At 45.3% G+C, this 20,462-nt stretch overlaps 2 protein-coding genes across 5 annotated transcripts in view; one reads left to right on the top strand and one right to left on the bottom strand.

The window, feature by feature from the left end:
- The first annotated feature begins 30 nt into the window (after positions 1-30).
- Positions 31-8,031, top strand: zfta (zinc finger translocation associated). 2 transcript variants are annotated; one of them, XM_020649278.3, is made up of 5 exons: positions 31-596; positions 1,545-2,063; positions 3,124-3,483; positions 3,573-4,028; positions 4,588-8,031. In XM_020649278.3, exons 1-5 carry the CDS (start codon positions 473-475, stop codon positions 5,070-5,072), a joined length of 1,944 nt encoding a protein of 647 aa, XP_020504934.2. In that variant the 5' UTR covers positions 31-472; the 3' UTR covers positions 5,073-8,031. The 2 variants fall into 2 exon arrangements, with proteins under 2 accessions (XP_020504934.2, XP_020504933.2); XM_020649277.3 differs by having other exon boundaries at positions 3,121-3,483.
- A 4,554-nt stretch (positions 8,032-12,585) lies between these two features.
- The window catches only part of rtn3 (reticulon 3), a 31,681-nt gene continuing 23,804 nt past the window's right edge, over positions 12,586-20,462 (bottom strand). For all 3 annotated transcript variants that reach the window (XM_065950139.1, XM_065950140.1, XM_065950141.1), the window contains 6 exons: positions 18,994-19,201; positions 17,845-17,983; positions 17,013-17,082; positions 16,083-16,129; positions 14,321-14,379; positions 12,586-14,228 (listed from right to left, as the gene is read on the bottom strand). In XM_065950139.1, the coding sequence (XP_065806211.1) occupies positions 14,180-14,228; positions 14,321-14,379; positions 16,083-16,129; positions 17,013-17,082; positions 17,845-17,983; positions 18,994-19,201 (572 nt within the window). In that variant the 3' untranslated portion in view covers positions 12,586-14,179. The remainder of the gene's footprint in view (positions 14,229-14,320; positions 14,380-16,082; positions 16,130-17,012; positions 17,083-17,844; positions 17,984-18,993; positions 19,202-20,462) is intronic.

Below are 20,462 nucleotides of genomic sequence, written 5' to 3'. Positions count from 1 at the left end.
ACAGTATTAGTAACAGCCGCTTATCAGTATTTACGCCGCTAACCCCCGCCACCCCCACCACACCCCGCCCCCCCGGTGCGTGAGCTTTGTTGACGCTGCTACTGTCTCTTTAAATTTACCCAGGAGCCCCTTAAGGAGCCCCAGGGGCCCCTAGTCCGGCTCCCCACCCTGAAGACAAGCAGGAGCCTTAAAATACACGAGAGGAGGCCTGTAATGATCAGCACGGAGCAGCGGGCTCTCTGCGCCGCCGGACTGCGGGATTTCTGCGGGATTTGATTCTATGAAAAGTTAACTTGGCTCCCGTGCGGGGCGCGTGGGGGGACATCGGAGAGCACGGGCTCGCCTGGCAGATGCGTGTCTCGCGGAGCCGTGCGGTGTGAGAGGGGAGGGGGGACATGTCCCGCTCCAGCGCTGCGGTACCGTGAAGGAAGCAGGAACCGCAGCGGCCATTAGCGCAGCAGCAGGGCCCGCGATGGAGGAGGGAGGACCGGGCGGAGCGGAGCCCGCGGAGCTCCGGTGTGCGGAGCAGGCGGAGGTGCTCTCATTAATAATAAGCGGGGAGGAGGAAGCGACGCAGGCGGACGCTGAAGCGGGAGGTAAAGAGAAGAGCTGCGGGAGTGTTTGTGTTTGTTTGGCACCGCACGGTGAGTGTGCGGGGCTGTCACACACACGCCATTGTCAGGCCGCCCGTTAATCCGTGTCAGGGACAATACCGGAGCAGCATGGCCCCTCCGTCTGTGGCTCCTATAAACAAAGGCTCAACAGCACGCAGGCAGGCAGGCAGGAGCAGCCGCACTCCGCCGCCCCCTGGTGGACGCTCCTAAAAATGAATAAACAAAAAAAAACATGCGTTTGAGTTTCTAGATTCATTAGATTAGAATAAATAACACATGAAATATATAAAATACAGGATGTAGAAACCGTAACAGAAAGGAAGAGATTTAAATGTCTTAAAATAGTGTTTGATATATTTATTTTTATTTAGAGGAAGTTTCATGACTCTAGTTTTAATCATTTCCTCTGTCGTGATCTAAAGGAAACAAACTCGTTTAATGTCTAAACAGATTTTCAATGTCATTAAGACGGGTAAAGTTTTAGCCATTAAATCTGTAAATACAGACATTCATCATGACACGACCTCCTTTTCAGAGATGGAGAACATCCCTGTATGAACACATGGACTTATGTAGATATCATAGTATGTTATAGTTTTATGTCAGGCTCTGTGATCTCCTGATGTTAATATTTTATGTCATTTTAAAACATTGAAGATCAGAGCGGCCTTCACTTTGTTTAAGGCTCCAAACGCCTCGAGGTGAAGTCGTGAATTTAGGGATCTGAACAAAGACATGATGTCAGATCAGCAGGGGCGGCATGGTGGTGCAGTGGTTAGTGCTGTCCCCTCTCAGTGAGGAGGTTCCTGGTTTGAACTCCGACCCATAAAAACAGGCCGGATTATTATATTTAGTGTCCGAGCAGAACATTCTGATCTGTTGTACCTGAAGTAAAGATGCGTTCACTGATGTGACTTCCTGTCTCCTCAGACGGCGACGCTCTGGCTAACGGTCACGGTGACGAGGAACCTGGAGGAGTCACACCTGTCAGGTCACCAGGTACCACCTACTGGAGCATCACCGAGCTCCAGGACCACCCCCTCCTCCTCTCCCCGGCCCCTGGGCCTTCGGGGCGGAAACCCCCAGTCCAGAAGGCGTCACGCGCCGGCCTGAGCCGCATCCCCGGCCGAGACCACCGGCGGTACTACCACGAGTACTGGAGGAGCGAGTACCTGATGGACTTCGACCCGCAGAGGCACGGGATGATCTGCATGGTGTGCGGCAGCTCGCTCGCCACGCTGAAGCTGTCCACCATCAAACGTCACATCCGACAGAAACATCCGGACTCCCTGCTGTGGAGCGCCGAGGACAAGGAGGTGATCCGCTCAGGGTGGGAGAGTCACCTGAGTGTGGGCGGGGCTCTGAGGTCGTTCAGCTCTGCAGAGACTCCCTCAGCTCAGGAGGAGGAGGAGGAGGAGGAGCAGCAGGAGGAGGAGCAACACGCTGCAGGTGGGCGGAGTTTACCAAGGGTCACAGTGGGGGTCAGCAGGAGTGTGTGTGTGTGTGTGTGAATGTGTTTTTAAGAGCAGCGTGTGAGGACGACGTTTTTATGATTTCACACTTCTACAGAGCCTTCGCTTTATTTTGGCTTTTTTGATGTCGTTTCCTGAGAGTGTCTTCAAATGTTTAATGTTCCTATAATCTGAACACCCTGAAGGCGCCGCTCGTTTTGTAAGTGATGCTGTAGATATTATTAAAACAGGTTCACACAAACAGTCTCCTGTGCTGAAAAGACGTCGCCACCTGCACCATGCACACACACTCTCACAGGGTTTTTACTCTGCATGTACTGTAATGTGATGATGTCATCAACAAACATACAACTGGGTGTGACGAAAGGTTTGAGCTTCCTGATGCAAAAAGAACAAACACTCCAGCTGTAAGACTTTTGATTGTAAGAACACTTAAAGAGGGATTATCAAACTAAAGGCAGGATCGTTTGTGCAAACCTGAAACATTCAAATGCTGCAAATACTTCTTCAAGTCAGAACGTTTCCGGGCTGCATGCTCAACTTATTTAAGAAAGTACCAGTACTTCAGCAGGGACTTGATGTAGAGCTAGGACTTGATGTAGAGCTAGGACTTGATGTAGACCTGGGACTGTAGACCTAGGATTTGATGTAGACCTGGGACTTGATGTAGAGCTAGGACTTGATGTAGACCTAGGACTTAATGTAGACCTGGGACTCGATGCAGACCTGGGACTTGATGTAGACCTGGGACTGTAGACCTAGGATTTGATGTAGACCTGGGACTTGATGTAGACCCTGTACTCTTCAAAGGAACCTCACTTCCCCCAAAGGTTCTCAGTCCCTGGAAACCTCCATTCCTCATCAATAAAATTCAGATTCTTAAGTAATTTTTTTTAATGAAATTAACTTTCAGCCTGAAGACAAAGATATAAAAAAAATAGATTTTTAAAGAAAGTCAACAGAAACGTCTGATTTGAAGAATAAAATCTGTGAATAAGTCTGAACTCTCTTAATATTTTTTTATATGAATCCAGCAGAGCCCCCGTACCCAGTGACCCCCCAGGAGCAGCAACAACAACCTCCCAGTCCCCCTCCCCGCTCTGAGGAGGGTGAAGCCCCCCCGCCTCAGGAGGACGAGGATCAGGACCTGCCGGGGCCGTCGGCGCAGACTCTGGAGCGCTACCTGAACGACTCGCTGCACGCCTGGTTCAGACAGGAGTTCCTGATGGAGTACGAGGCGGTGGCGGGCCGCCTGCTGTGCATGGTGTGTGGAGGAGAGCTGCCCTCGCTCCACCTCGAGCACATCAAGAGCCACGTGCTCGACACCCACCCAAACTCCCTGGTCTACAGCTCGGAGGAGAAGCACTGCATCCTGCAGGCGTGGGCGCAGACTCACGGTGAGGACACGAGCGCCGGTAGAACCTACCATCGCATCGTAAACTTAATGATTTTATTTAATATGTCGTGTGATTCTTGTCTTCAACAGAAGAGTTAGAAATGTCAATCAAATCAGAGGCGGACACCAAAGAAGCAGGGGCGGAGCTTTTCTCTCAGGAGGTGGAGGCGGTGCAGGTCCACGCTGACTCGTACCCGCAGGCTGACGCCACTTTAACTCAGGACACGTGTCTCATCGGAGAGGACGGGGGCGTCGGAGCGCCTCAGCAGGGACCGCCGCCGCCCCGGCAGCCCAGGAAGAGACGACTGCGGGGGGGCGACCCGTGGCGGCTCCGCCTCGACTACCTGGTGGCGTACGGGCCGGCGGGCAGGGGGACGTTCTGCATGGTGTGTTCTCAGGTTCTCCATGAAACCAAGGTCAGCAGCTTCCGCCGCCACATCCAGGAGAACCATCCGGATACGACGAGCCTGAGCCGGCAGGAGAGAGAGGCCATGGCTGCCGCCTGGACCAAAGATTACTCGGGGGAGGGGTCGCACAGCCATGACGGTGAGATGATCCATTTACTGTTCATGTTTTAATAGTTCAGATTTATATCAAATTATTCAATCCTGAAGTTACAGCAAACATCACCAAACCATTTCATTTCCTAAACTGGACAAAACGTATTTAAAAACATCCACTCAGGTCCTGAATTTGATCGTGTCTATAAACAGAACAGGCTGAACCAACAAATGGCTGCATATGTCACAAAAAGGGTCAAAGGGCGTCTGGGTTTCAGAAAGGTGTCAGTGGGAACGTAGCTCCAAACAGCCACCCACTGATTGGCTATCGAAAAGAGAAGAGAGAGTCAGAGGACGGAGGGGAAACATTTCTCTTCCAGCAGCTCAGATTTTCACTCAAACGGAAAACCCAGAAAGCCAACTGATGGTGTCGACTCACAACCAGCTCCACCCTCCCAGCACAGCTGATCACCATCAGCTGATCAGTCATCAAAACGTTGTTCATAGACTTCTGTACATCAGACGTTGAGTCTCCCCCTGCTGGATGTTTGAAAGAATGCAGGTTTAATGCACTCTGTAATTCTGTTTTCTTGTTGTTTTATCAGAGCTGAATGTGAGCGGCGGCGACGTCCTGAACACCTCTGGAGAGACGAGCGAGGACGCCTCACCTGACGCCGGGACATCGAGTAAGATTGTGAAAAAGGAGGAGGGGGCTGTGAGCGGGGGGAGGGCTAAATCAAAGGACAGCGGCGCTGCAGCCACGCCCTCCCGCCACGGTCATTACCCCGGGAAGGACCAGCGGAGGAACTACCAGTTGCGCTGGAGGATGGAGTACCTGATGGAGTACGACAGCCGCAGACACGGGCTCATCTGCATGGTGTGCGGAGCCACGCTCGCCACGCTGAAGGTGAGCACCATCAAGAGACACATCCAGCAGGTGCACGCCCACTCGCTGGACTACAACCCCGAGGAGAAGCAGCAGGCCCTGCTGAGCTACAACCAGACCGCCCTGAACGCCACGCACCCCGATGACCTGTCGTCCAACCAGGAGAACGCACACACCGAGCTGGGCCCCGCCCTCGACACTTAGGCACTTAAAAAGGGCTTCAATCTGTCGCTCCTCACACACCCCCCCCCCCCGCTCAGAAAAGACCCCTACCTTTAAACTGAAAGGGAAGTTCAACTTTAACTGAAACAGGGTCTTTTAATCCGTAAACCTGACCCCCTTAATTCTCACCCTCTCTGGTTCCTAAATCTCTTAAAGGTCAGGTTTTCTTAACCATGACGGATAAATACACGTGAATAAGACCAGCTGAGTCTGCTCCTCCTCACAGGAAAGGTCAAACAAGAACGTCACGGCCTTCAAAATAAAAGTCTAGACACTCGTTGGAAACATGAGCCCTTCTCTGCACAGAATCATCCTTTAATTTATGATTTAAAATCCTGATTTAGAGACTCTGAGCTGAATGGAGGCCAATAAAAAGATGAATGATTATAAAGAAAAGACCCTCAGAGAGTTCGCTGAAGTTCACTCTCACAGATTCTGTTTTGTGTGAAATGAGGTCAGAACTTTGCACTTAAAATGACCTTTGATAACTCCACAGACAGCAGGTTGACATGAGAGGAAGAGTCAGACTGAACCTGACTTACGTTAGCATGTTCACGGCTAGCTCGCATGTTATCAGTTAAAGCTCGGGCAGCAAAGCGACCATTAGTCAAGACATGAGGGAGAACATCTGCAGCCAGATGTGTCGACCTCTGAGTCAATCAAACTAAGACAAGAGAACATTTATGAAAGACTCGTATTCTTTTAGTTTGCACTTTATTTCTGATTCTTGATTTGGGCTTCAGACATCAAACCGCCTCGTGAGTGTCTGGACGTTCAGACTTTGTCTCCAGAGTGGCAGGTGTGCAGACGTCAGCGTTCACCTGTTAGGGCCATTCAGGGGGTGGGTGGGAATCAGGGCTCGAGTCTTACGCTCTCAGGAAGTTAGAAACTGAGTCTTCGTCGAGGCCGAAGCTCCGTTAGCTTAGCGATGGCGTGTCTGAGGACAACACAGCACTTTGTCCCCGAAAACAAAAAACTGTCCTGAACGCAGCGCTCGCCGTCTGCGTGTCTGGATGAGACTTGAGTTAAAGCTGAAGACAATGAACGCAGCGTGCAGTTTGACATCTCTCCGGTTTATATGATGACCCGTTTACAGCTGAGGACGAGGAGGAGGAGGAGTCCCTGGTTTAATGAGATATGTTATCTCTCGGTCTGCTTCGTCACCTCGACTTTCGGACAAACTGCACAAAGACTGTAAATAAACGAGAAATTAGAATTATTTTTCCTCGATAAAAGCACTTTTATGCACCCTGCTTTCTACGGAACTCGTTTGTAACTAAGTCCAGTTTTTCTACTTTAACTGAATATTTCAATGAGGACGTTTCTTCTTCTTCTTCTTCTTTTTGGACTTTTGAACCTTGTTGCTCCAGTTTTTGGTGCCGGCTTCCTTTTTTCCTGTCTGTACGGAGCGTGTGCATCAAACACTTCATCTACAGCGACGTCACGTCTTCTAAATGTAACTCAGGGATTCTGTTGTCATCAAACACCTGAAGATTCAGCTGTCAGCCGAGGCGGGAAGGTGATGTCATCACTACGGCAGAGTGTTAGGGTCACATGTCAAATACCCCTCAGTGTAAGGAAGAGATCTGAGGATTGTTAGGAACTTAAGGGGGAGTAAATTACCTTAATTTAAATAATTTATATCTGACTTTAAATAGTGACAGTGACTTTCTTCGTTTCAGATCTGGTTTCAAACAAGTCGTTTTATTTTGGGGAAAAGTTCTAAAAATCTAAAGTCACATTTCTGTTTCTTAAAAAGGATCAAAATGTCAGAAAGAATCATTTTGATACGATGCTCGTAAAAATGTAAAGACTTTTGACTCCTCCTAACTAACTCCTGATCAGATACCACGGCAACAACATTTGCAGAAAGACGTTGGTAACGTGTGCCGCTGTTCTCTGTTGGGTTCATTCCCCCGCTTCCATTTTTCCGATTCACATTTTTTAATCTCGATTGATCACATTCTTAAAGATTTATTCATATTTGGAGAAAAGATCCTCCATCCATCACCTTAACCACTTTTCCTGTTCAGGGAAGAGTCACCAGTTAACATAACGAGCATGTCTTTGGACTGTGGGAGGAAGCCGGAGTACCCAGAGAGAACCCACACATGAACGGGGAGAACATGCAGACTCCACACAGAGAGGATCCCGACAGATGAGGAGTCAAACCTCCTCATTGTGAGGGGACAGCACTAACCACTGCAGCACCGTGCACCTCGAGGAAAGATCCTGATAAAATGAATTAAAATACGTTGTGTTCTCAGAGAAGAGGTGATAAAGTTACTTTAAAAAAGTTTATATTTGGAGTACAGCGACGTCATTGTCAGACATAAAAAACATAAGAAAAAACATAAAAAACAAGTAAAATAGGAACAAAACGTGACACAAATAATTACAAACGTTATATATGAAGAAAACTTAATTTAAAGTCATAAAAAATGTTTTAAAAAGTCTTTAAATTTAGACATTAGAGTGTCACGTTGATGAAAAGATTCAGAGAATATTTAATTTTGAGATTTAAGAGTAAATTTAGACTCTCAGGAAAAAGAAAACCTGCTTCTTTATTTAATGCAATGCTATTATTTTGAAAGGGTTCTGTGTCCCTCTGACTCTGTCGGGTGCTGACTCGATGAGCTTTGTTGAATCGTTTGAAATTAAACTTCATTAAATCAGAAATGAAATCCTCGGCGTGACTCTCCAGCAGACTCACGTGACGCCACGTTTTCATCTTTTCTCAGAATAAGACTCAAGACACGAAGACGCCTGACAGCACTTAATTATTTAACCTGAAGATGAACGAGATGTGTGTGTGCGTGTGTGTTTATACTGTGTCATTTGAGGCTTTGTCTTCTTCTTCTCTCTCACCTTTCCTCACCTGAACCTCTCAACATGTGAGACGTGTTTTTTCTGATCTTTGAATAAAAAAGATTCGACTCACCACGACGACTCCGGATATATTTTCATTATTTGTTGAGTTCTTACATCACCTCAAATATTTCCAACAGTCATCAAAGCCAGAGAAATCCTTCATTTTATAGTGGTAACGCCCCGTGTCTCGTTGAGGCGTCCGCCTTGACAGACACGACATGTTTAGTGTTGCCGTGGAAACACCAGATGTTTTGTCAATCACCAATGAGCTGCTATTGAAAGCTGCCGTGATAAAACCGTCATGTAGATTATACTCAGATACATTAGCTCGTCTGGAAACATATTCTCTTCCTCAGGTCGGTTTCACCCGCTCGTCATGACTACGGTCAACATGGAGTTCGTGTTCATCGGGGTTGGAGGGGAGTAGTAGAGAGAATCACTCCCATGATTCCCCGCCAGCCTCAACGTCATCTGTTAGTTATTGTTTTGATTGAGAGCCCCCTGGTGGTGGAGTTTACATCCTGTGCCTTTACATCTAAAAAACTAAAAACACTATATAAATTACTAAACATCTTTTTTACAGTGAACTGTCATTTTCTACTTTTGACTTTATTCTCAAAATAACATATTAGTAAATATTTATCCATCATGTTTGTCCGTTATGGGCCTCCGTAGCATCCTCTTCTTAAAAACTTACCTGCGGAAGAAAATGGCTGAAACAAGCAGGGGCGGAGCCAAGTAGTGGAAATCTGATTGGCTGTTTGTCAGAGGGTTGATCTATCATGTCCAGCATGATGAGTGTTGAGCAGAGTGTAGTGGTGCTGCTTTGGAAACACAATCATTGGACCTTGGCGTGCATGGAGTTTGTGGAAATTAGGAGTTAGCGTTGTCACTTTTATTGTGGCGATATAAAGGGTCAATTAAAGTGTTCCCTTCATGTGAATGTGTTCGTTCATAACACTGCAGGCTGCCCCTGCAGAAGTCAGCTGCCTGGCTCCGCCCCTCGAAGTGATTTTAGAGAAATATTCATTCTGAAGCTGCTGACTTTATCAAACATTAAATATTTACATGCATGACGTTTGTATTGTGTTGCATAACCTCACGCAGCCTTTTCACACTTTCTAAAATTAGAAACTTTAATCCTCCCCCCGCCCGAACACGCTCTGCCCAAATCGTCTTATTTTACTTTCTAGTAATCTGGATGATTTAATTTTTTAATCCGCCGCCCTCTTCTCACCGTGCAGAACATAAATAAATCCACAGAGCCAGAAAAGTCCTTTTAGGTGTTTTTATTAATTTCACTTTGACATCAGTACAGAGACCACAAACTATATTTTTATCTGTTTTCTTTTTTTTCCTGCAACACTACCCCCCGCCCCCCCCCGCCCAAGCTTAAAAAAAAGGAACCAAAGTCATAGCTAATACAAAACAGAGTTGATGTTAGTGAACGACGTCTAAAGATACAAGAAAGAGTTCAAATGGAGAAAAGGTCAAAACCACTCGTCACACACTCGCAGAGCCGAACACGGGAACACGACGAGGACGCACAGAGAGGACAACATGGATTTATTTAGATCATTTATGATTCTCTGAGCTAGTTCAGCCGCTAACATCGTGGACTAAAGGTTCACTTAAAGGTGCTGTGCTAATGCTAATTAGCTTCCTCCTGAATTCAGAGAACCAGGGTTACCTCTGGAGTTTTAGTCCTCAGATTAAATCAAATGATTGAGATTTTTACATCCTCTGCTGAAAGGAAACAGTTTCACTTGGAATCATTTTACACAGAAAAAATATTATTCCCTACTTAATGTATTTATAATTTAACAAACGATTCAGTTTCCATCTCATCGTTTGGGTGGAGGAAGAAATCTAGAAAAACTCGCTAAATCTGTAACAAAAGCTGCATTTTCGCTGCAAGAACTTTCCCCAAAGGACCAGGTACCCTAAGAAATCTCTAAACTCCAGCAACCAATCCAAAAGTCCTCGATGTCATCTGGTAATTTGCTTCCTCTGTCTCTTATGTAAAGAAAGAGATCTTTTGTGAAAGCAACGTTTCCACTGCAAAAACTTTCCCAAAGTACCAGGTACCAAGAGCAAAACCTGAGTACATTTTTACTGCAGGGTCTAAATTTAGTTCCATGAACGTCATTCTACTGCTCAGTGTGCTTAGAACTTTGTAAAAACGTTTAGGAACTTTTGGGGCGTGGCTTGGAACATAAAAAAAATTCTACCTCAGAGAGCAGGGTCCACATTTAGTTCCTGGGATATTATTTTGATGGTCAAAAAGTTCCCTATTCAGGTGTTGGTACTTCCTTAAAGTTCAGAAACTTTCCGAGCGGGATATGCAGGGCTAGAATTTATTCCAATTGGTCAAGTACTTGCATCTTTTTTTTTCTTCAGTATGCAACAAGTATTAAAAATCTGCACAACTTTTTGTTTTGTAAATCAGCTGAAAAATGTTCCTTCATTTCTGAAGGTCTTAAGACCATGTCCAAAAAGACAGGAAAGGACTGAACTGAAGGAACTTTAGTGTTTAGAAAAGCAGATACCACTACTAAAATTTTAATTTCAGGGGAAATACAACAATTTCCAAAATTAATTCACGCTGAGTACTTGAATAATTGTATTTAAGCTGCAGTCGGGAACTACACCTTTTCTTTTAATTCTCTGAAATTTAAGTTTTAAGGATGAATAGTTACATTTTGTGGGTCCGATCTTTAGACGTCAACAAGAGTCTGTAGGAACCCCAAAAAGTAGTTCCTGGGACTACAAGGTTTTACAATCGAATCAAGTCAAGTCTTTGGATCATTTAGTCTACACCAACATCTAAAAAGATGTGCATACTGTACAACCTTTTCCTTCAAAAATCTTTAGACTGCAACACAAGCCTGAAAAAGAAGTTCCTGGCACTAAAAGGTCTGTTCTTGTGGTGGAAACGCACCCTTAATAAACTTAATAATTTTAGTTTAAAAGGAGACTTTTAAAGCTACGTTATGCAACTTTTCCAGCTTCAAATAAACAAGAAAGGATGCATATTATCATCAGGGTTTGTGGTTGACTAACAGAAATGTTGCATATTTTGTTTTTTTACCCCTGAAGTTTGAACAGAGGTGGAGCCCAAACAGCTGAGGAGGACTGCTCTACCAGAGACGACATTCAGGCAGACGTCTGAAGAGTTTTAAAGTGTTACTGCATTTAGAGATGACAGGATGATAATCAGCTGTCGACCGGGGGACATTCACTCCATGCAAACTTAAAAAGAAAAAAAGACATCAACACCAACATTTTAGTCGTTTCACTTCCTTTTATAAATTCATCCCTTAAAACAAAATGGAGACGTAGCATTCGAGCTAACATGACTACGGTTTCTTCTTCTTTATTATCGAGTTCAAAAACACAGATGAAACAATCACAAGTAATAATCATATTAATCCAAAAGAGAGGGTTTAAGAATATGATACAGCCTATTATCATAATATAAAGGGTGAGAGTCTGTTTCCAGCTTACACTAGGACATGCGCTTCATGGCAGTCGAAGAAGAAAAAGAAGAACAAAGTGACAAACCGAGCTCTATGATAAGAAACACTCCAAAATAAAAAACAAGCCTCCTTCGACAGTGACACTCTTTATGCAAATCACGCCACTCCTGTATGAGCTACAGTGCCAAAAATGTCCTCTCAGGTCCACGTGGAGTCCAACATGTGCCAAAAAAACCCGAAATATTTTAAAGCAGAATCACAAACTTGATTCCACTTGTGAAGCTTTCTGCCTTTTCTCGACTGTTTAATTTGCAGGTTTCTCTTCTTCTAGTTCGAAGAGCTGAAATCATTCTGCTGAGTGAAGATTAAATCAGAGAGGATGTCAGGAAGCTTGAACACTTCAGTTGTTTTTGTTTTTCACACTGCAAGATTTTAAATTCAGAGTTTTTTAGACTTGGTGCATTTTGTGTCGTTTTAACTCCCGGCCACTAGATGGCAGTGCTCCACTCCCGACATGACAAGCTGACATGTGAAAGGAAGAGAGGGAAAGGACACAGGCTCACTGTATGAATCAGACCTTCATGAGGGGAGTAATATACATCGCCCTTTTTAGAATAAATCAATATATGTCGTAACATTAATATTTACAATCTATGGTCGTAACAGGCCTTTAAACGTGTCGACCACCAAGAGAACCGACACTTCCGGTTTACCAAACAGCAACTATACTTTTTTAATTTAATCTTAAAATATAGTTTTTAAACGAGTCAGAAGCATCAACAGGAAAAAAAAATTTAAATCGCAATTTTAGGAAAAGTCAGTTTTAGGATTTAGAGGCCGAAACACAAACGGAAAAGACGACGACATTTGTAATTTGTTTATTATTCTTAATTTTACGACTCTTTATTAAAACTTAAAAAATAAAGCTTATCCTCCCTTTTTTCTAATTTTAATTCTTTAATTTAAACTTTATTCTTTGCTGACATTTTCACGAATTCAAAAGGAAAAAAAGGAAAAAACAAAATTCAGACCTTTTTCTATTTACTTTAACTAAATCCTCAATAAGAATATTAATAAATCCCGTTTTAATGCCTTCCTTTGTTGTTTTTGCATATTTTAAATTATTTTATTTACTTCTTTATTAAAAAAAAAAAAAAATCTGTTCAGTTTTGACACTTTCCTGCATAATTTAACTCAGACTGAAAGAAAAGTAAACCTTCGAAACAGCCCGGGCTTTTATTTCCTTCAGTCTCTGAAACGACCCCAACTTTTATTAGGGACGGGCGTCGACACCAGACGAGATTTTTTAAATATGTTCAAACTAAATCTGAGCACAGCGAAGACGGGACAGAAATAATAAAATCATACCAGTGACAATACTAAATGCACTGATTCACAGCACGCCATCCTGCCGCATAGCCGGTACAGTCACCGTCATCATGCTGTCATTTAAAGGGCCGAGGTCAGATTCGAACAAGCGGCTGCTGCAACGAGGACTACAGCCGCTGTACATGGGGCTCACCACGTAACCATTCGGCTGTCCGGCGCCCCTCGCTGCCTACTTTTACTCTGACTTTTGAACTCTGTGATCTGAGAGGACATTTAAATCATAGCAGAGAGAGCGTCTCTTAACGTCTCATCCCTCAAGAGGCCGCGATACAAACATGAAAACTACAAAGTGACGCTTAAACACGACCGTTACAATGCTGTCGTCAAGCTAAGAGGGGAGTCCGAGCAGCCGTCCTACGATTCATATCCATAACAGGAAGTGGTGATGAGAAGAATCAAAACATGAACACGTGAGACCTCAACACTTTGCTGCGTGAACAGGTGCGACCAGAGGAGCGGCGTCGGTACGTTAAGGTGAGGGGACGTACTGTCGATATAAAAAGCGAGGCTAACGTGTTTCCATACGGCAGAGAGAGAGAGAGAGCAAGAGAGAGAGCGAGCAAGCGAGAGAGAGAGAGAGCAAGAGAGAGCAAGAGAGAGAGCCTTAAGGTGTATTTACAGTCCAAAAAATGAGATCTGATCAGAAGAGGGTGAACTAGACCAAATTATCACAGCTGGCTCCGTGTTTCCAATCTTTTTATTTCAACCTGCTGACGTGTGTAAAAAATTAAAATTCAGTGCAATGCAGAAAAACTTACATACAGAGGAAGTGCCTGGAAACAAACTCAACAAGCCGAACCCAAAAACCAACTTTTTCAAACTCATCTCTATCCAAGCAAGAGCTGCAGAGCGAGAAGACAAGTCGCAGTGACACCCGAAAGGTCGTGTTTGTTTGACTTATGGCGTTACCTTCAGGGACATGTGGGGAAAGTACAGACATTTGCTTTTTTTTTTTTAAATGACCATCACCCCCCCCACTGCGCGCTGCACACGACTAAAACCAGGTCATAGATTCAGTCTAGTTCACTCGACCCTGCCTCCATCTCCCTGTGGCTCCGCCCACAACAAATCCGGGGTCCGCCGCTGGGCGTTACATCACTTCCTCTCCTGTCTGCACAGGCACAGTTCTTTTTAATGCTGTAATGCGAGTTAAGCTGCGCAGTAGTTTTACATTGAATATCGAGTACCTCAGGTTTTCTACCTAGCGGGGTTCAGTGTGGGAGGTCGGGAGGGTGCTGATGGTGGATGGAGGAAGGGGGGGAGGAGTTATTTGACTGGAGGGGGCGGGGTTTAAGGTGGTGATGAAGATGAAGATGATGGTGTTGTGGAGGTTTCTAATGACGGGGAGGATCATTCAGTTTTGCTGCGTTTCACAGCGCCGGGGAGTTTCTCTTGCAACCTGCCGGAGACAAAAACAAACGTTACAAAACAAGTTTGATGACATCATCTCTGAGAGACGGTCGTATTTACTCATCGATAAAAATCACTCACTTGGCGATGGTGGTGTTGACTTGAGTGCGTACGACGTCGATGAACTGATCGATCTGAGTCTGGAAGAAGAGAAAAAGGTGAGCAAATCGTTTGACCTCAGAACATGTTCAAAGTTCAAAGATCGACTTCTGAGAGACAACTCGTCAAAAAACGTATTAGAGTGCTTTTTATTTCCTCTTTTTTAACCGAGATCCCGCTGCTCTGCCACTAAGAAGAAGGACCTCACTTTGCTTTCTAACAGCATACCAAACTAAACCAATATACCACATTCCCATGTGCCATCTTCCAGAGGTGGAAAGGCGCATCAAGCAGCGTCCTCATGTTCTCCTCTCATGTTGTCAGTCTGTGAAACCTTTAGAGCAGCTTTAATGATCTTATTGATCTGATACTGGAGTCAGTAAAAACCCTCATTTCAGCCTCTTTCAGCTGCTGTCTCTTTAAGGCCCACCCTCTCCTAGTGCCCACTCTCTTCTGATTGGTCAGCTCTCTGGAAGCCTTCCTGGGGGGGCAGAATGCTGCAGGGCTGCCAGGGGAGGGCTGCTCTCCAGAGCTGGGAGAAGAGAGTCTATGTAAGAGGTTTCAGTGGTTTACGTAGAGGCTTGAAGCCGTCTGGTGAAATTCTTGGTTTCATATCGGAGAACGATGGTGTGATTTACAGAACAAGTCGTTCAGCGCCCTCTGCAGACTCATCCTGGGATTACTACAACATATGTTTAACTCATGATCTGAAACTTTGACCACGCTTTGTCTGGACATCCAGCTTCTTAAGTTTAACTGTATGCAAGTTTTAAAATGGAGATCAGCAGAACAGAATACGTCAAAAAGCAGCATGATTGGCCAACAGAAGCCGTGACATCCTCACTTAATAATTATTAACAGGACTGACCGGATCATCTAAACCTCTAGAAGCAGGTAAAGGTCAGAAGCTGGCATTAACAGCAGTGTGACCATGACCTGTATGAGCTCTTTACTCTCTGACAGGAAACAGCTGAAGATAATAAAGCCCTAAGAGTATGTTGCAGCGTGTGCATGAGCGTGATGCTAACGGGTCGCCTCTATCTGCCCTGAGAGCGCGATGACTTCATGTCCTCAGCAGCAACAACAAGAGAAGCAGAAAGACTTGAGTGTGTGAGGAAGGCTGCGCTCATCCAGTGAGCTCAGCTGAAGTCATCGCTGAGACTCGACAGATTTAAAGAGGACATATTCTCCACCTTTTCTAACAGTCCCCTGTGGTCTAAATGAAACATCTGTTCTGTGGTCAAAATATAACATGAATCAATCACCAGAGGAGGTTTGTGACCCTGTATAAACCACCTCTCTCAGAACGCTCCATTTTGGTGTGTGTGTGTCTCTTTAAATGAAATGACCCCCCCCCCCCCCCCCCCCTGAGTTTTCCAGGTAGACATCACTCCTCTGTAGCAAGACCTGCAAGAAAATGGCAGACCTGCACAAAAGTTTTGTTCTAGTCTGAGGGTGGAGTCCATGGGTGGAGATACCAGGGGGAGGGGAGGGGATTTCTTTTTTAACCAGAATCCCACTGTGACATCACAAGGAGAGCACATTTGAAACAGAGCATTTTTCTGTGTTGTAAGACTTATGCAGACCACAAACAAAGGACTGGATGGATTTATTTCACATTTTGTGGATCAGTAGACACTCAGGTTACACAAATATACTTTATGTTCACAAACACTGTAGAAGTGGATTTTTCATAATATGTTCCCTTTAATCACTGCGAGCTGTGACAGAGGTTCACACTCACCTTGTTCTTCTCGTAGATCGGAGGAGTGGCGAACAGGAGGATGTCAGCTGGAGGACACACAGAAGAAACGTTACGAGTACGGGTCATGACAGCAGAATATCAAACTTCCATACGAGTCTGAGAAGACTGAGACACCAAGTATTTGATCATTGCATGTTTTAGAGGATGGTTCCACATCAGGGACCCGGCTGATCCGAGTATGCTTGACCCTAAAGTCAGGTACTGAGCCCGAGTCCTCTTAGCCACGGGTCATGTGTACTCGAGTACGGTCTGCGGGAGATGTGAACACAACTGTGCTCAAACAAAGAACGGGACCGCTACATGGTGCTGGCTGTGCGCTGCACATCCGTGCAATATGAGTGTCAAACAGTGACTTTGTCTGGACACGCAGCGACGAGGGTGAGGATACACGACAGGGTCCAGAGGAAACAACAAAAATATGCAAAATGTATTTTATTTTGAAAAGAGCGCTGTTGACGTCAACAGTGCCTTTATGAAAAGTTGAGAGAATTTCATCTCTGAACGGTCGCCTGCAGCAGCAAATGCGCTCTACTCAATAAAAGCACACTGGTGCTGAAAAAAAAACTCCAGGTGGACACGGGAATTACTTAGCAAATACTAACACACCAACTTTAAGGTCTGTGTGTTAGTGGAACTTTTATTCTGAAGAGAAAACAGATCATGCTGCTTCGAGCATTTAGTTTGTTGTTTGGATCCAACACTTTATTTGTTTAAACATAACAAAAATAACGGCTTCAGTCAGTTGTAAGACAACGACTCCTGTTCTCTGGACTTCACAGATACAGGACAGAAGTCTAAAGTCTGACTATGAATAAACACTCGTGGTCATTATTGTCAATGTGGGCGTTATCATGTGAAAACAGAAACATAAAGGGTGTGAGTGTGAGTGTGGTTTCCCACGGTGCTCACCAAGGATGAGGATGGTGATCCCGTTGAAAACAGCTCCGACGTAGGTGAACAGCCACATGGCCACAGCCAGCTGCAGAGAACGACAACCAGACACACAAGTCAGTCAGAGAACGACACACACACACAGGTCAGTCAGAGAAGGTTTACAGACCGATGCAGAGCTGGCTAAACACTGAAGCTTCAGAGTCCACCACATGGTGACCTACGTGAGCATAGACTCTAGAGAGGAGGGGGCGGGGGGGGAGACAGCTCTGTAATGTTTTGAATTTGGACTGCAGTACACATTTTAAACACTAGGTGTCAGAGTTACATATTACTCCTTTTATATCAAAAGAATGTAATGAATGATGAATGATGAATGATGAATGATGACGACAGCGGTATGGGGATGGTTAATGGAGTGTGTTCAGTCTTTAATCTCTCAGGTCACACCTCATTTTCTACACCTGAGAGTCACACCCTGCAGATCCTCCACACAGGTGTGCTCTCTCTCTCTCTCAGGTAGACTGATCAGACACAGTCAGTCCCTGTTCCTCCTGTTCGATCTGTTGCACCTGTTAGGGAGTGACCACTGCACATTTATAATCCTCAATTCCGCAATTCCAGTTTGGTGACACCATGAAAAAACCTGTGTTCAGTCCAGTTTCAGAATAAACCGAAACACCTGTGTGTGTGTGTGTGTGTGTGTGTGTGTGTGTGTGTGTGTGTGTGTGTGTGTGTGTGTGTGTAACTTTGAGTTTTTGTTTTGAGGTCATTTCTTGTGTTTTCATGCTGTTTATTAAAAACAGGGGACAGTGGGAGCGTCCTGATGACGATGGTCGGAGACGCTCACCTTCAGGGAGTCGATCAGGTCCTCGACCAGGAAGAGGCGGCTCATCTGCTTCAGGGCTCGGTTGATGTAGGTCAGACTGCAGTCCACGTGCTTCCGGAAAGTCTCAGGAGGGATGCTGACATCCTTATCTATCATGCATCTGCAGGGAGTGAGGAAGAAGAGAGAGGAGGAGGAGGACAGAGGTAGAGAGAGGGAGAGTGGAGAAGAGAGAGAGATAAAGGAGGAGAGAGGGAGAGAGAGAGAGAGAGAGAGAGGGAAAAAGGAGAAAGAGAGAGGAGGAGGGGAGAGGGCGAGTTGAGGAGAGAGGGGAAGGAAAGAGGGGGAGAAGGTTGTTAGAGATTCAAACACAATTTAATCATGATTTTTCACCAATGTCATTTTACTGAATTTTAGATTTTTAAATTTAATGATATTGAAGGAAGTTTGTTACCACGGCAACTAAAATAGAAGTCAAAAACACCCAATATTTGATAACTTCTTGGGCCAGCCAGTGTGCAGGAGTTTTTGATGGAGTCATTCGTCTCTTTGGCTTTTTTAACGCTTCAGTGGCTATAGATGATATCGTGTCAGAGTGCGTGCAGAAAGCAGACGAGTTTGTTTGATTTAGTTAAACCTAAACATTTATTCACCTTTTAGCCCTAATTATGACCTTCTCAAAAACCGACTGGGTGTTTTGAAAATGTGCTGAGGTTCTGGAGAATATTGACGAAGAGAGTGTGTACGAGCGTCAGTCACACCACCCTGCTGATGAGGCATTATTACTTGGTGTGTTAGCGATGTTACCAAATGCTTCGCGCTGCACATTAAGATGATTTGCACGTGCTTCTGCAAATTCTTCAGCAAGACAGAACAAAACACTCACACACCAGAGGAGTTATGATCCAGCCTCTGTGTGTGTGCGTGTGTGTGTGCGCGCGCACGTGTGTCTGTCATTACTTAATAATCATAAATTACTGATCTTGATAATTGCAGCGCTCTGAGCTGCCTTCACAGCTGTGCAGAGGTGAGAGGAGGTTAAAGGATTTTGCGGCTGTGTGGAGTCTCAGGAATGTTTTACATTTTTAATCAACAGTTAGAAAGACGAGACCGCGCAGCGCACTTCTTCTGAATATAATCATGTTCCAAAACTGTTGTGGCGTGCGCTCTTACTTGAAGGGGTGTCCCTCGCCGGACTTCTGCACGGCCTGGACCACAGACTTGTAGATGCGGAAGGTGATGGTGACGCAGAGCAGAGCGAGCAGCAGGTAGGACACCACGCTGATGACGCTGAAGGCCGCCAGCGACAGCAGCAGCAGCATGGACACGCCGAACACCACGCCCGACTTCTTGGGGTCCCGCCAGTGGATCAGATCATTCACTGCAGGGAGGAAGAGGGACGGGTTATAGACTCAATCTTAGATGGACGTTTGAGGACAAACCATCATCTTTATATTCAACTCATTTACTGAACAAAGATGGTAAACTGGAAGCAGAAATATTGAGTAATTTATTTTCAAATGATTAAAAAAAGCAGGCAGACAAACACATTCTGAAACTGGTTTCGGTTTTATAACTTTGCAGCCTGGGTCAGATCTGGGTCTGTCGTCGGACTCAGCGGTTACACTGCTGGAAAGGCGTGTAATAGAAAACATCTGTGAATAAACGGCTGAGTTTTAACTGACAGAGTTTCAAAGAAGATCCACAAGGAAGCAGCAACTGGGAGTAATTAGCGAATAAAAACAGTATTTCTGAGCTGCAGGACGCTGAAGATGAAGTTTAAAGGCGGCTGAGTTTGTAAGATGATCATTAGTGGATAAAGAACAAGACTTAAATGAATATATATCAAAATTAGACAAGTAGAGATTAGAAAAAAGGGGATGATTCTAAGAAAAGTCATTCAAATCAAGTTATAAACAGGGAATCACAAATAACTTCAGTGTCAGTGTCACACCTGGTCTTATTGAATCTGCAGCTGCAGTAAATTAAAGCCCCACCCTTTAAGTATTTGCAATTACACTGAGGCTTGAATATCAGCTCTGTTGTTTGCAACCGGTTGCATAGATAAAGCAAATATTCATAACTCCCCCCTGCAGCTCCATGTTTATAAACATGCACCATAAACCTCGCTCAGAGGCTGCAGCAGGGGTGACTGAGGAGGCTGCAGCAGGGGTGACTGAGGAGGCTGCAGCAGGGGTGACTGAGGAGGCTGCAGCAGGGGTGACTGAGGAGGCTGCAGACAGGGGTAACTGAGGAGGCTGCAGGTAACTGAGGAGGCTGCAGGTAACTGAGGAGGCTGCAGACAGGGGTAACTGAGGAGGCTGCAGGTAACTGAGGAGGCTGCAGACAGGGGTAACTGAGGAGGCTGCAGACAGGGGTAACTGAGGAGGCTGCAGACAGGGGTAACTGAGGAGGCTGCAGGTAACTGAGGAGGCTGTAGACAGGGGTAACTGAGGAGGCTGCAGCAGGGGTAACTGAGGAGGCTGCAGACAGGGGTAACTGAGGAGGCTGCAGGTAACTGAGGAGGCTGCAGACAGGGGTAACTGAGGAGGCTGCAGGTAACTGAGGAGGCTGTAGACAGGGGTAACTGAGGAGGCTGCAGCAGGGGTAACTGAGGAGGCTGCAGACAGGGGTAACTGAGG

Source organism: Labrus bergylta, chromosome 22, assembly GCF_963930695.1.
Source record: "Labrus bergylta chromosome 22, fLabBer1.1, whole genome shotgun sequence".
Classification (NCBI taxonomy): domain Eukaryota; kingdom Metazoa; phylum Chordata; class Actinopteri; order Labriformes; family Labridae; genus Labrus; species Labrus bergylta.
Note: the sequence above shows the minus strand (reverse complement) of the source record. Positions and strands in the feature narration are given on the sequence as shown.